Raw genomic sequence first — 13024 nt, 5'->3', positions numbered from 1 at the left:
TTTGAACTAATTGTCTAATGCAAAAAATCTTGGTGTCAATGCGAGGTATGTTCGTTAATTATGTTATATCGTGACTATATAATAATGACTAATTGTTCTTTCATATCCAGATTTTTAAACAGTGTACCTTAACGAATTATTCTTTTCTTTTGTTTAGACATGTAAATTTGTAACTATTATGTCAATTGTACTTTATAGCGTTCCTCACGTAAATTTGCAAGTTTAGAGACATATTATTCAAAATTGTGTATGTAAGTCCCCTTCAAAATTTAACTGCACATTGTATGTAAGGTCATTAATTATGTACAATCGAATCGACATCATGCTAACTTGGCCGGATCAACACAGGATTTGCAACCATACAAAAATTATTACCTTCACAAATGTTTTTTTGTTCAATGTTTTTTTTTATGATATGGAAACCCGCAACCGCTATCCGAAAGTGCGCACTGAGTAAACCCCCGGCCGAACCTAATATCCTGCAGGCTCGACAGGAAAGTCACACACTAGGCGGCGAACCATGTGTGACATTTGATTTTATATATAATTAGAAAAAAATGTTAGACATAATATTTCAAACATAAAATTTACTTCTATTACTCCCTCATTCCAATTTCTATTGTCAAAAGTATATTTGCACGGTTTTTTTAGTGATTATTTTTGTTATGAATTGACAAAATTGCCCTTAATTGTATAATAGAGATTAAAAGTAATAAACTGTATGAAGGGTAAAAATATAAATTTTGTGTTTAAAAAAAAAAAACAACAGTTATTGTACGTGTCAAAAAAAAAAAAAAAAAACATTAGTTTGTGTGTATGGAGGAAGTATAATATAAAAATTTAAAACAAATTATTTAATGTAATATCTTTAGACGTAAAATCGGAAGTTATCAACCAAAATATTTGAAACCAACACAGAGGATCGAGCGTTTTGAGAAACGCGACTTTAAAAAAGCGTATGATATAAACAGAGTAAGCAAATTCAGTTGAAGCTTGCGCGGGAGATTTCTTATCTTACTCCATCTTCCAAAAACACTTGCCGGTGCTGATGCCGGAGTAGGACGACCGCCGGCGCCGGAGGATTGTTTGAAGCCAAGGAGATCGAAGTTGCAGGCTGCACATTACGAGCCGCGGTGTGCTGCAACTCGAGTTTCTGCCTGAGAATTTGACAGATCTGCGCTAGAATCACGGTAAGTCGTCGTCGCCGTCGTATAGGCCGATTAGAGTGTTTTCTTTTTACATGAATTAGAGTTTTGGATCGGCTGAGATGTTGTGGACAATTATTCGAAAAAATAAGCAGAGGAAACATGGGAAAGGTTGCTTTTGGTTTCCCTCTGTTCTTCTCCATTTTCTAAAATTAGAAAAATCATGCTCGTCGATTCCATTGAAGCTAGGGCTAGCGTGTTTGGTACAGTTGAAGAGAGAAACAATTTCCAGATATTTAAAAATGAATAATTTCTGTTTGTTTTATAAAATAATTTTAGGGTGTGTTCGTTGTAAGATTTTTACAAAATTTTACTATTCATCCCGTTTTTTTCTCCTAAAAATATCAAATCAAACACCTATTTTTTATTTTTTATATTATACTAAAAATAAATTTTACATTCAAAACATCACATCAATATTTATTTATATCACATCATACAACTATTCAAATTCAAAACTTTTACTATTCAAATCCCAACTCAAAATCCAAACCCCTAAACAAACACACCCTAATGAATTACTCAGTCCGTAAAAGCAAAAAATATACGTCTACTTTTGGCGCAGAATTTAAAAAAAATAATATTTTAATTATAGTGGGTAATTAAAAGTAGTATAAAGATATTTTATCTTTATTTTTTTAATATATAATTAACGATGTGATGTAAAGTGAGGTTATTTGTGAAAAAAATGAGACATCTATTACTTTATAATTGGACATTTCAAAATAGAAATATGTATATTTTCAAGCTGGACTGAGGAACTATATGTTAGTCATTTTTTGTAAGTTTTACGTCTCATATTATTTTATAAAAAAAATTTTAATTATATTTTATTATTATTATTTTTAAATTTATATTAATTTTTTATTTTAAATTAGACTAATTAATTATTATAATTTTAATATACAATAATTTATATTATATTGTAATTGATTTTCTTTAATGATACATCTACGTATAGCTAGTTTGACAGAAGTAATTAGTTTGTGTATTGATGTGATTTTTCCTTGTTTTTTTGGAATCCAACTTATGTTATTACCTTATTGTCATAACTTCAAAACCCATTATTTACCAGAGGCTATAGATAAGCCCCAATTTGGTTGCTCGGGCCTACCCACGTGGCCCAGCCTACATAAGCCCAATCAAGTACCATACAAGGCCCAGCTCACGTGCTTCATCAAATACATATATTGTGTGTATAGTAAGATAAGGTTCTAGTAATATTTTTAAGACAATGAATTATGGGTGTGTTTGGTTTAGGTTTAAAACCTAAATCATAGCTGTTTAATTTTAATGGTTTTCAATAATAATACTAGCTCCGAAGAACTTCGATTAAAATTAGCTCATTTGGGTTCGGCACGATAATTGAAAAAAATGGATATTTTATTGAAAAAGTGATAGATAGTTGATAATATTTTTAAAAATTTAGTTAAAAAGTAAAGTAAACGAAGAAAGAAAATGTAATAAAGTTAATGATATTTACTGTAAATAAGTGTTGAATGAAGGATAATAATTAAATGTTAGATTTGTTTACTTTGCTAAAATTAGTAATGGGTTAAGTTTAGTGGACGGACTAAAAAGAAAAATAAGAATAAATTTGACAGACGGAAGGAGTACAATATATTACAGAAATATCGTTACTTTTATATTATATAATTCTCGAAAAAGTTTAAATTTATGAGATTGTCCCAAAAAAAATTTAAAATAATAATAATAATAATAATAATAATAATAATAAAATAGATATGGTAGACCGTAGACAGCAAACGCTAATTAATTCACCACAATGAATGCTGCTAATAGACAAATAACTAACGTGGCGAATAGACTTGGGAAAATATGAGTACAATTTAATACTCCTATTCGTCAATCTGAAATTTAATTTTATTTATAAGATCTGAAATTACATACACATACATGAGTTTGTTTCATTGTGTTTTTCACCCCTTATTTTAACTATTTGTTTAGTACAATAATTTATTATTTTTTCTGAAAAAAAATCAAATCATACATTTACTTGTAGTTATTATATACTATTAAAATTTTAATTTATTCAACATACCTATTTATATAAAAATTAAACAATTATTTTAATCCAAAATTGCAAAATTAATAAAATGCACCAAAATATAACCAAAGTTAGCAAAGAAATTAAACCCGTGTCTTTTTCCCCCTGCATGGCTACATAACATTTTCAACCCTATAAACACTACACAAATATCACGTGTAACTATTCATTTTTATTTATTTATTTTTAAATAAATAAAATTTAAAACGGCTAAAAAAAATTACTATGTCATTGTTTTCCACATAATAACAATTTTCAACCCTATAAACACTATACAAATATCACATGTTACTAATTCATTTTTACTTAAAAAATAATAAAAAAAAATCAAAAAAAAAAAAAAAAAAAAACCACTAGAAAAAGGAAAAACTCAAAAACTGTTTCCCAACTTGTATGTTTTTGTCTGTTTTTCAACAAATTGCTAAAAAGTGGAAAAGGGTAAGAAGGAAACATGAATAATAGCAATTATGGATGTAGAATAAAGCTCAAATAATAATAATAGTAATAAAAAACAACAAAAAGTGGCATCATGGAGGTCACTATCTTAACACCAAAGCAACACATTGCCCTTTGATTCCAAGCTAAGACTAGATATTCAGATATAATAATAATAATAATAAACCCACAGGTTGATTGCTCTTTATAGGGAGAACATCTATTATCATAAGTCAACTATATTTGGACATTTTGGTACAGAGAATGGAATTATAGATAAGAGAAATGAGAGTAGAGAATGAAATCGATGAAAAATATAATTGAGCAGAGAATGAGAATTATTTCTCTTGTTTCGCAAAACAGAAAATTCAGTTGAAAAAATTATAAATAAAATAAAATAAAAAAATACAGCTATACGAATGATCAAACAAGAATAAATAATTAACCGGATAAAAAAAAATTTTAACAAATGAGAATTCATGAAAAATATTTTTGGTGATTAATTTTTTTTAAAAAAATTATAAATTATATACAATGTTTTTTAAGATTATATTTTAGCATAATTTTTTAAAAGATCGTAAAAATTAAATACTTTAACAATAAATTAAATTTGATTTTTATAAAATTAAAATAATATAATTTTTAAAAAATTATAAAAATTAGAAAAAATATACTGCAACGTCATTTCCCTTTATTTCTCTGCATATGAGAGAGAAATAAAAACAGAAAAATAGAAATGATTTATTTCTCTCTAAGTTATATTTATCTGACTCAAACAAACAAGATAATTATACAATTTTTTATTTCTCTGACTTCCGTCGGGCCTGATTTACAGGGTAATGGCTGCAGATTCTAAAAAAAAAAAAAAAAAAAAACACAACCTTAATAATTAAATAATTATTTAAGATACAATTATTAATATCAAATAATATAATACAACCCTTCGCCCCTCTCAATACTTTTTAATTCCTTTTATTACTCCCTCCATCCATGATATTCTATCCGTCCCACATACAATTGGAAAATGATTACACTTTAATCTCATTTTAAACTTTTTAATTTTATTTTATTTTTAATTTTAATTAAATTAATTAGTTATCTTAATCTTAATTTATAATTATTTATATTATCGAATAATTATTTTTACTAATACATTCTTAATTATCTACTAATTACATCTCTCCTCTCCTAAAATACAGCCTAAAATACCGGTATTTTAAAAGCTCCCACAAGGCCACAACATTGCTTTACATGTATATATTCAGGCTCTTTTTACACACATATATATATAGATACATATGTTTAAATAATTCGTTACTATTCATTTCAGTAATTTTTTAAAATAAATATCACATTAGATATATTTTTGTTATAACAAAATATTACATTAACTAAACAACTTTTTTTTTTTTGTACATTTTCTTAATTAATTTTCTATATAAATGTATAAAATCATTCAAAACAAAATTAAAGCAACTCAAAATCTATCTAAGCTATACCATCAAAAACATTGTGCCAAAATTAAATCATGTAAAAATTTAAAGGCATAATGAGTGTTCTCTTATCAAATTATCTCACAATACCAAAATTTAATTTTACATTCAAAATATTATATCAAATTTATTTATATCACATCATATAATTATTTAAATTCAAAATTTTTACTATTCAAATTCCAATAAAATAAATAAAAAATGTTAAATTGCTCATATCTCCCATATGATTTCAAAATTCACTCTAAAATCTCTGTATACTTTAAAAATTGCATGACATCTCTTGTAACTTAAAGTATAACGGAAGGTCATGTAATTTATAAAATAAATACAAAATTTATGTTAGTTTCGAAATCACAAAAAAATTTATAGACAATTTTGCCATAAAAAGAATCCAAACCTCTAAACAAACACAAAAAAAAGTAATCATTTATTTAGATAGGGAAATATTGAATTTGATGAACCCATGTGGCTATTTTAATTGCTTTTAGTTTGAGAGGATAAGAATGGTGCCACGTGGACAAGTAGACTACAAAAATATCTTCTCCCTAGTTTCATCAAATTCCATTCATGCATATGCATGTGGTTTCAAGTTTCATGTCCAAATCCCAAAGTTAACATATGTCATTGCGTTACATTCATCATATTGTGTATTCAATAGTCAATCCCATAATTTATTAACCCAACTATTGCAAATGCCAAATATATAAGCAATCAAAGAATGCCACCCTAATTATTATTAAACACTATTATCAAAAGTCAAACACAAGATTACATAAACTTACTTAAATGATAGATAAATAGATACCATACTCCACATTTAATTAATTCACAATGACCAAAAGGCAAAGGGATTTTCGGGAATTGTTTATGGATAAACCACAATTGCAACCGATCCCCTTCTAATTCAACATGTGATTCTTGATTCAATCCCTTTTATAAATAAAGAAGTAACTTTTGGATTCAATTAAACAGATGAGATAAGATGAATTTATCCTAAAAAAGATCCCTCCCCAAAATTGGGTATTATGGGTTTGCTATAAACAACCAAATGATTTCATAAATGTCCCAAAAAATATTCTAGTTCAAAAGTATGAACTACTCGTAATTCAACATATTATTCTTGATTCAATCCCTTAATCAATAAAGAAGAAAGAACTTCTGGATTCAATTAAACAGATGAGATAAGATGAATTGAATCCTAAAAAAGATCCCTCCCCAAAATTGGGTATTATGGGTTTTGCTATAAACAACCAAATGATTTCATAAATGTCAAAAAAAATTTCGAGTTTGAAAATATGAACTACCCCTTAAGGTACATTTGGGAATTGTATATGGATAAACCTCAATTGCAATAAATCCACTCCTAATTCAACATGTGGTTCTTGATTGAATCACTTAATCAATAAAGAAAAAAGAACTTATGGATTCAATTAAACAGATGAGATAAGATGAATTGAATCCTAAAAAAGACCCCTCCCCTAAATTGGGTATTATGGGTTTTGACACAGACAACTAACTTCGAAAATATGAACTCCCTCTTAAGACCTCATATAAAGAGTTCCCCTTGTATCAATTAACACACAATTATGTTTCATTTTCCAGCCTGATTGAATACTAGGTTCTAATACAATACACTGGTCCACTGGACCAATTTGTGACTGTATAAAGGGATTAAATCCCATCAGAATCAACCAAGCCCTCAAGTGGACTTATTCAATATTATCTCCAAATACTATGAACCATAAACAGACACAAAAATAAAATATACACAGATACACGCATAAATATATATACACCCAATAAAATAATACATAGACAAGCTGCGTACGGCTTGATCGCTCTTATCTACAACTACTAAGCCCCACATGACTCCGACTGCCCAAAGTGTCCAAAGATCATCCATACTACCATACAATCTAGCATGCCCCATCACACTCAATCATATCCACCCGTGCCATATCCATTGGCTCTCTAATTCAAGAAAACTAGAAAATGAAACCATCTGCTTTGGCCCCTTTGAAGGCTTTTTTTTTTTTTTTTTGTTTATCTTTTGGGTAGTAATAAAAATCAAACTCAAGGCAGTTAAAGAACGGCCCAGTAGTCATTCCCCAAGCTTTCATTTTCTTCTAGAAGACTTTACCCCTTCTGCTTGCCACTACTGTGTCCTGTTCCTAGTTCCTATCCATTTTCTACATACATGATATACGCGGGTGTGTATATATATATCTGTGGAGAGAAAACCTCATCAAGAACACACACAGACGCCTACACAAGCGAATTAGATTATACCCACTCTATATTCTTCTAGAATTCTTCTGCCCTAATTTTCGATCAAAATCCCCAATTCAGAAATATCTTCAATTAAATTGAAACTAGAGTTAGGTTTGATTGAAGGCGTACCTTATGGGGAGAGTTGCCGACGTAGATCTTATTCCAGGCCTTCCGTACGACGTCGGGCTCGAATGCTTGGTGAGAATTCCTCATCAGTGTTTCTCCTCCGTAGCCTCCGTCTGCAAAAGCTGGAAGCGTCAGATTCAAGCTTCTGAGTTCTGGAGGGTTCGGCAAGCTTCCGGGTTGACAAATAGGGTAATTGTGATGGCCCAAACGCGGTTCGACCCGACCCGGGAGGTTGGAGTGAAGAAGCATGTGTCAGCCCCGCCGGTTTACCGGCTGACGCTGTGCGAACCGGCGACGGGTTACTGGGCGGAGCTACCAGCCCTACCCGGATACCCTCACGGATTGCCTCTGTTCTGCCAGGTCGTCGGAGTCGGGTCGGATCTGGTGGTAATGGGCGGGTGCGACCCGGGGACTTGGGAGGTGTGGAACGGCGTGTATCTTTACAATTTCGTAACCGCTACCTGGCGGAGGGGCGCCGACATGCCCGGCGGCAAGCGGTTGTTCTTCGCGTGCGCGGCGGACGCCGCGCATCGGACGGTGTTCGTCGCCGGAGGCCACGACGGCGAGAAATGCGCGCTGAAGTCGGCGATGGCGTACGATGTAGCGGAGGACAAATGGACGGACTTACCGGACATGGCGAAGGAACGCGACGAGGCTAAAGGACTATTCCGCCGCGGCCAATTCCTCGTCGTCGGCGGTTACCCGACCGACGCGCAAGGAAGGTTCGAGACCACCGCCGAATCGTTCGATCCGGCGGAGCGCCGGTGGTCGCCGGTGGAAGACGATTTCCTCGACAATCCAACTTGCCCTAGGAATTGCCTCGAGGACGACGCCGGAAACCTATTCCTCTGCCGTGGCAACGAATTGTTAGCCTTGGAAGGATCGACATGGCGGATCGCGGCGGAGCTCCCCGCCGCCGTCAGGAATACGGCGTTCGCGGCGGCGTGGGAAGGGAAAGTGGCGGTGTTCGGGTCGGAAGGATTTGGGGCCCATTACCAGGGATTCGTATTGGATTTGAAGACCGGCAAATGGGTACAAATAGGGGCAAAAGAGGAATTTTCAGGGCATGTTCTGTCAGGGTGCTGTTTGGAACTGTAAAAATCTGATCGTTTTAATTTCAGGATCCAATGTACATTATAACCTCCAATCTAAGTTTTCCCAAACACGGCCTTGCGCCATAAATAGAGCTTATTTTACATTACCGTTATTATATTTTGTTGTATATTAGTACACGATATGTATATAAGAAGGAGAGGTAATGAAGAAGAAAAAAAAAACCAAGTGTGTGTAATGTCGTATGTATATATTCGGATACACCTTTGGACGTAGAAGAATGAGAAGTGTTCTATTTTATCCTCATACACTTGTATAAGATTTCCCCAAATTTCTGGTACATGTGTTTCTTCAGGTACATTTTCTCCACCTTCTCTTTACCTTTGATTCCCAGCTGGTGTCTTGCTCCAGGGTTCTGCAGCAAGAGATCGAGGTTCTCGGCGAGAACCCCCGCCCCGCGCCGCCCTACCGGGTGGAGGAGCCCCGTCGTGTTGTGCTCGACGATCTCTTTCGTGCCTCCGGCATCGGTTCCCAACACCTGCATGAACAATGCCGATCAAACAATGTATATAAATAAATTATACGTAACCGAGACGATCAGCGGTAGGAATCGAACACGGGACATCTCCCGACTATAATACCATATTAAACGACCAATTCACTTAAAATTTAAATTTTTAGGTGCGACGGTCAATTTAAAAGTTTGTAGTGAAGAAGAATTAGCGCCATACCGGAAGTCCGAATGCCATGGCTTCAATCGTTACCCTACCGAATGTCTCTCCGAGTCCCTGAAGAGAAATCATCGATTTTACTCGATACATTATAAATCAAACATCGATACAAGCATCTCATCAAAAAGAATTGCGCGACATACCTGAGAATTCATGACGTAAACATCAGCGGCGGCGTATAAGGAGGCGACGCGAGTCGTCGCCGGAGTCCAAAGCACAGAGCTCGACAAGTTCGAATGCATTTTAAGATACTTAAGCAGCGCTTTCACATACGGCACTTTGTTGCTTTTCGATCCGACCGAACCGATGAGAATCTTGACGTTCTTCTGCTCCTTCTCGCTCTCGGACAAAAATTTCCGTCTCATGCTTGGAAAAAGCTCGCCGTCGATTTCCAAAGTTCGGGGAGGCCTTCTGTATCTCTTTCCGAGCGAAAAACCAAGTCGAGCCGAGGAGGATCCGCGGAGTTTCTTCGAGTGCTGAAGAAGCGCTCGCGAATAATAATCATGCTCGATCAAGATCGAGTCGTTGACGCCTGAATTACGCATCGTCGGCCCCTCCAACATCAATCGAGACGATTCCAGAAGCAGCAGCTGGCCTTTCCCGGGGTTTATGCTACTCAGGGTAACGACGAGCATGTCGCTGTCGCTCAATCCCATTTCTTCTCGAACGGCGGATCTTAACAACGCCCTCTTCTCGAGCATCTTCTCCGTCGGGAATGACGGAGAGTTTAGCGAGCAGGGGATGCCGGCGACGAAGGCGAGTTCGTCGTTGACGGAGAGCGGCAGCAGTGTCGGCTCCGACTTTAATCGAATGTGTTCTTCGTCGCACCATGCCAGCCACTGTTTCAGCTGCGAATCGGAGAGGAATATCAGTTGCTTTACGCGGTTGAGCACGAGCTTCGATCGATCGAAGTACTCTCGTCGGTTCTCCATTATCCACCACATGATTTGGCTTGAACCGAGCACTGTCCGGGAGAGGTATTGATCTGAGATTAACATTCAAGAACAGCAGAGGCTTCAGATCTTCAAGCAAAAAGTCGAAAACTAAAATCACAACATCGCAATACCCATGAAACAGGGCAGACAAGGAAGAACAAGATATCTGATTGATCGACACTAAATTGCTTATCGAGTTAGAAGCCAAATGTTTGGTTACAATGCTCTTCAGAGCTTCGATTCTTTTGCACCAAACATCGAATCAGATTCATCGTTGATGGCTATCACATCACATAGAAGTGTTCGAACCTTAGACTGCTCGACTTAACACAGAAATAATCGAAACCTCCACATCAAATTCTACTTAAAAAACAAATTCTAGTTCGCCAAGACAATGTTAATCATGGATTTCGCATTACAGCATAAATAAAACCGCAAAATTGGAAATGACAGGAGAAGGGTAGAGCTCTAACCGATCCAGGACGAACAAACAGCAGATCCTGCAATGATGAGATCCGCTTTCATGGCTGTTTTGAAGCTTAAATCCCTTTTGTCGTCAAGAACTTTGATTTTCCTTCTGGCGAGCTCCGGCATCAATCCGCCCTTCTTGTTGAGGACTATAACTGAGATCGTAGCTCCACAGCTCAGAAACTCTGTTGCCAGCTCCATCATCGCAAGCGGGGCTCCAGTCATCGACAGTTCATGGAATATCAACACAAACTTCCTCGACCAAACAAGGCGCGCAAATGCACCCTTTCGATCACAAGTCCCGGATCTTCTTTCAGGGCTCCACTCCAAAATCGTGTCCTCTACAGACCCGAATGGGCCAACAAGCAATCCATACGTCGTATTCCTCTTAGGAATCTCGTCTTCGACCACATCAGCTTCGGGTTCTACATCTTCCTTCGCCATTTTCGGCCTACCTCTCGCCCTGCCTCTCCTCCGCGATCTCTTCCCTTTCGTTTTCCCCGAACTAACAGTATTATTTGGTCGATTCTTGGCAAGAACCACATCAGAACTCTTCAAACCTAACTTTTCTGTCCCATTTCGCAACTTACTCGCCTCGGACTCTACAGTCGCAATCAAGTCCCTCCTTTCCTTGTGCCGAAATTCGGAATTCTCCCCATTCGACTCGCCTCCATAGCCGCCGCTAAAAAGATCTTCCTTATTGTCACCATGAGCCCATCGTGACTGAAAATAAAAACCGGCGTACGCCCAAAGAGTGATCAGAAGCAACCACAGCACAATTCGATTACTTCGGAATAACAATGAACCAAGAACACCACTCCTCCCATCCTTTCTCGGCGTCCGGCCTGAATTCAATCTCCGAAATGAAGGAGATCCCCGCGGCGTCGACTTCCCGGAAGGAGACTTCAAGGAACCTCCGGCAGGTCTTAATGGAGACAATCTAGAAAGATTCACTTCCTCCATTGCAGAAATCCTCAATCTATCACAGGTTTGACATACAACAACATCCCTAACTAAATCAAACTATATGCACACACGCATTCGACCAGATTTATCTAAAATTCAATTAATCGAACTCAAGCATCCACAAAACACAACTAACAAGTAGCTCTACACAATCTTCAGTATGAACTATCAATGTGCGAATCTTGCCTGCAAAGTAAAACCAGAAGTAAATTCAAAACAAATTATATATCAAGTTGTTTTCGCAGATTCTGCAACTAAATCGATTCTCGATTCAGCTTAAAGTCAAAATGCAACAAGAAAACCGCAAAAGCACGAACAGATCGCTCTAAAGTCTAAACCACATAATCAACCAGCAAACGACAAAACAAACAATCAACTAATCCCAAGAACTCACCGAGATCAACAACGAAACCGCTATTCCGCAATCGAAAGACATGAATCAGAAAACAGAAGACGATTATTTACTGGATCTCGGAAGAAGTTACTTTACCGCCGCAGAAAAAGTTCAGTGGAGAGTAAATCTGCGTTGGATGAGAAATGGTGAGCGCAACTTCGAATGGCACCGACAAATCCAAAGCCGCGTAAAAGTAGACTGCGGCAGTGACGACTGACGAGTATAGACACAGAGAGAGAGAGAGAGAGTCTTTACTGTTATTTTTTACTGGACGAACTTTCAGCTGTAACTGTACGCTGCGGTGAAAAGAGAGCTCCGGCGCGTGCATCACGCGCGTTCTTGTGGATGACAGTTGGACGTTAAACTTTATTTATTAGTAATTTATGAATTTATCTATCTTCAAAATTTTTTATTTTTATTAAATAAAAATTTTTATTTATATTTGATTTTTTTATATATATAAAATTAAATTTTAATCATAAATAATTAAATAGTTATATTGTACATTCTCTATTTTAATTTAAAATATTTATTTATTTTTTTTTATTTTTGCCCATATCACTACATTTTTTTTTATTTTTTTTCCATTATTATCTACTTATGTCGTATATGCCTCTTTGATATAAAATAATTCTAATAGGCTAATCTTAGCATATAAATAATTCAATGTGTATAATTTAAATAAGAAATATACTTGAAAATTGGAATAAATAAATATAATGATTGTCATTTAAAAAATGTCTATGATGCATTTATTTGTGCCTTCACGTATGATTGATTCTTCTATTTAAATACAAAATTATATTTATACAACTACTATTTAAAATTTTATCTTTTATTTAATGTAGTCCAATATATCTTATAAAGAAGATTTAT

The 13024-nt window shown here is 35.2% G+C and overlaps 2 protein-coding genes across 3 annotated transcripts; one reads left to right on the top strand and one right to left on the bottom strand.

The window, feature by feature from the left end:
* The first annotated feature begins 7405 nt into the window (after positions 1 to 7405).
* LOC127262830 (F-box/kelch-repeat protein At1g80440-like) lies at positions 7406 to 8960 on the top strand. The gene has a single exon (XM_051291662.1). It carries the CDS (start codon positions 7608 to 7610, stop codon positions 8697 to 8699), a length of 1092 nt encoding a protein of 363 aa, XP_051147619.1. The 5' UTR covers positions 7406 to 7607; the 3' UTR covers positions 8700 to 8960.
* LOC127262829 (uncharacterized) lies at positions 8841 to 12391 on the bottom strand. 2 transcript variants are annotated; one of them, XM_051291661.1, is made up of 5 exons: positions 12245 to 12391; positions 10794 to 11940; positions 9529 to 10370; positions 9386 to 9442; positions 8841 to 9192 (listed from the first exon to the last, which is right to left on the bottom strand). In XM_051291661.1, exons 2-5 carry the CDS (start codon positions 11749 to 11751, stop codon positions 8947 to 8949), a joined length of 2103 nt encoding a protein of 700 aa, XP_051147618.1. In that variant the 5' UTR covers positions 11752 to 11940; positions 12245 to 12391; the 3' UTR covers positions 8841 to 8946. The 2 variants fall into 2 exon arrangements, with proteins under 2 accessions (XP_051147618.1, XP_051147617.1); XM_051291660.1 differs by having other exon boundaries at positions 12149 to 12390.
* Between the last annotated feature and the right edge of the window lie 633 nt (positions 12392 to 13024).

Source organism: Andrographis paniculata, unplaced genomic scaffold, assembly GCF_009805555.1.
Source record: "Andrographis paniculata isolate CXL003 unplaced genomic scaffold, ASM980555v1 Contig66END, whole genome shotgun sequence".
Taxonomy (NCBI): Eukaryota; Viridiplantae; Streptophyta; class Magnoliopsida; order Lamiales; family Acanthaceae; genus Andrographis; species Andrographis paniculata.
Note: the sequence above shows the minus strand (reverse complement) of the source record. Positions and strands in the feature narration are given on the sequence as shown.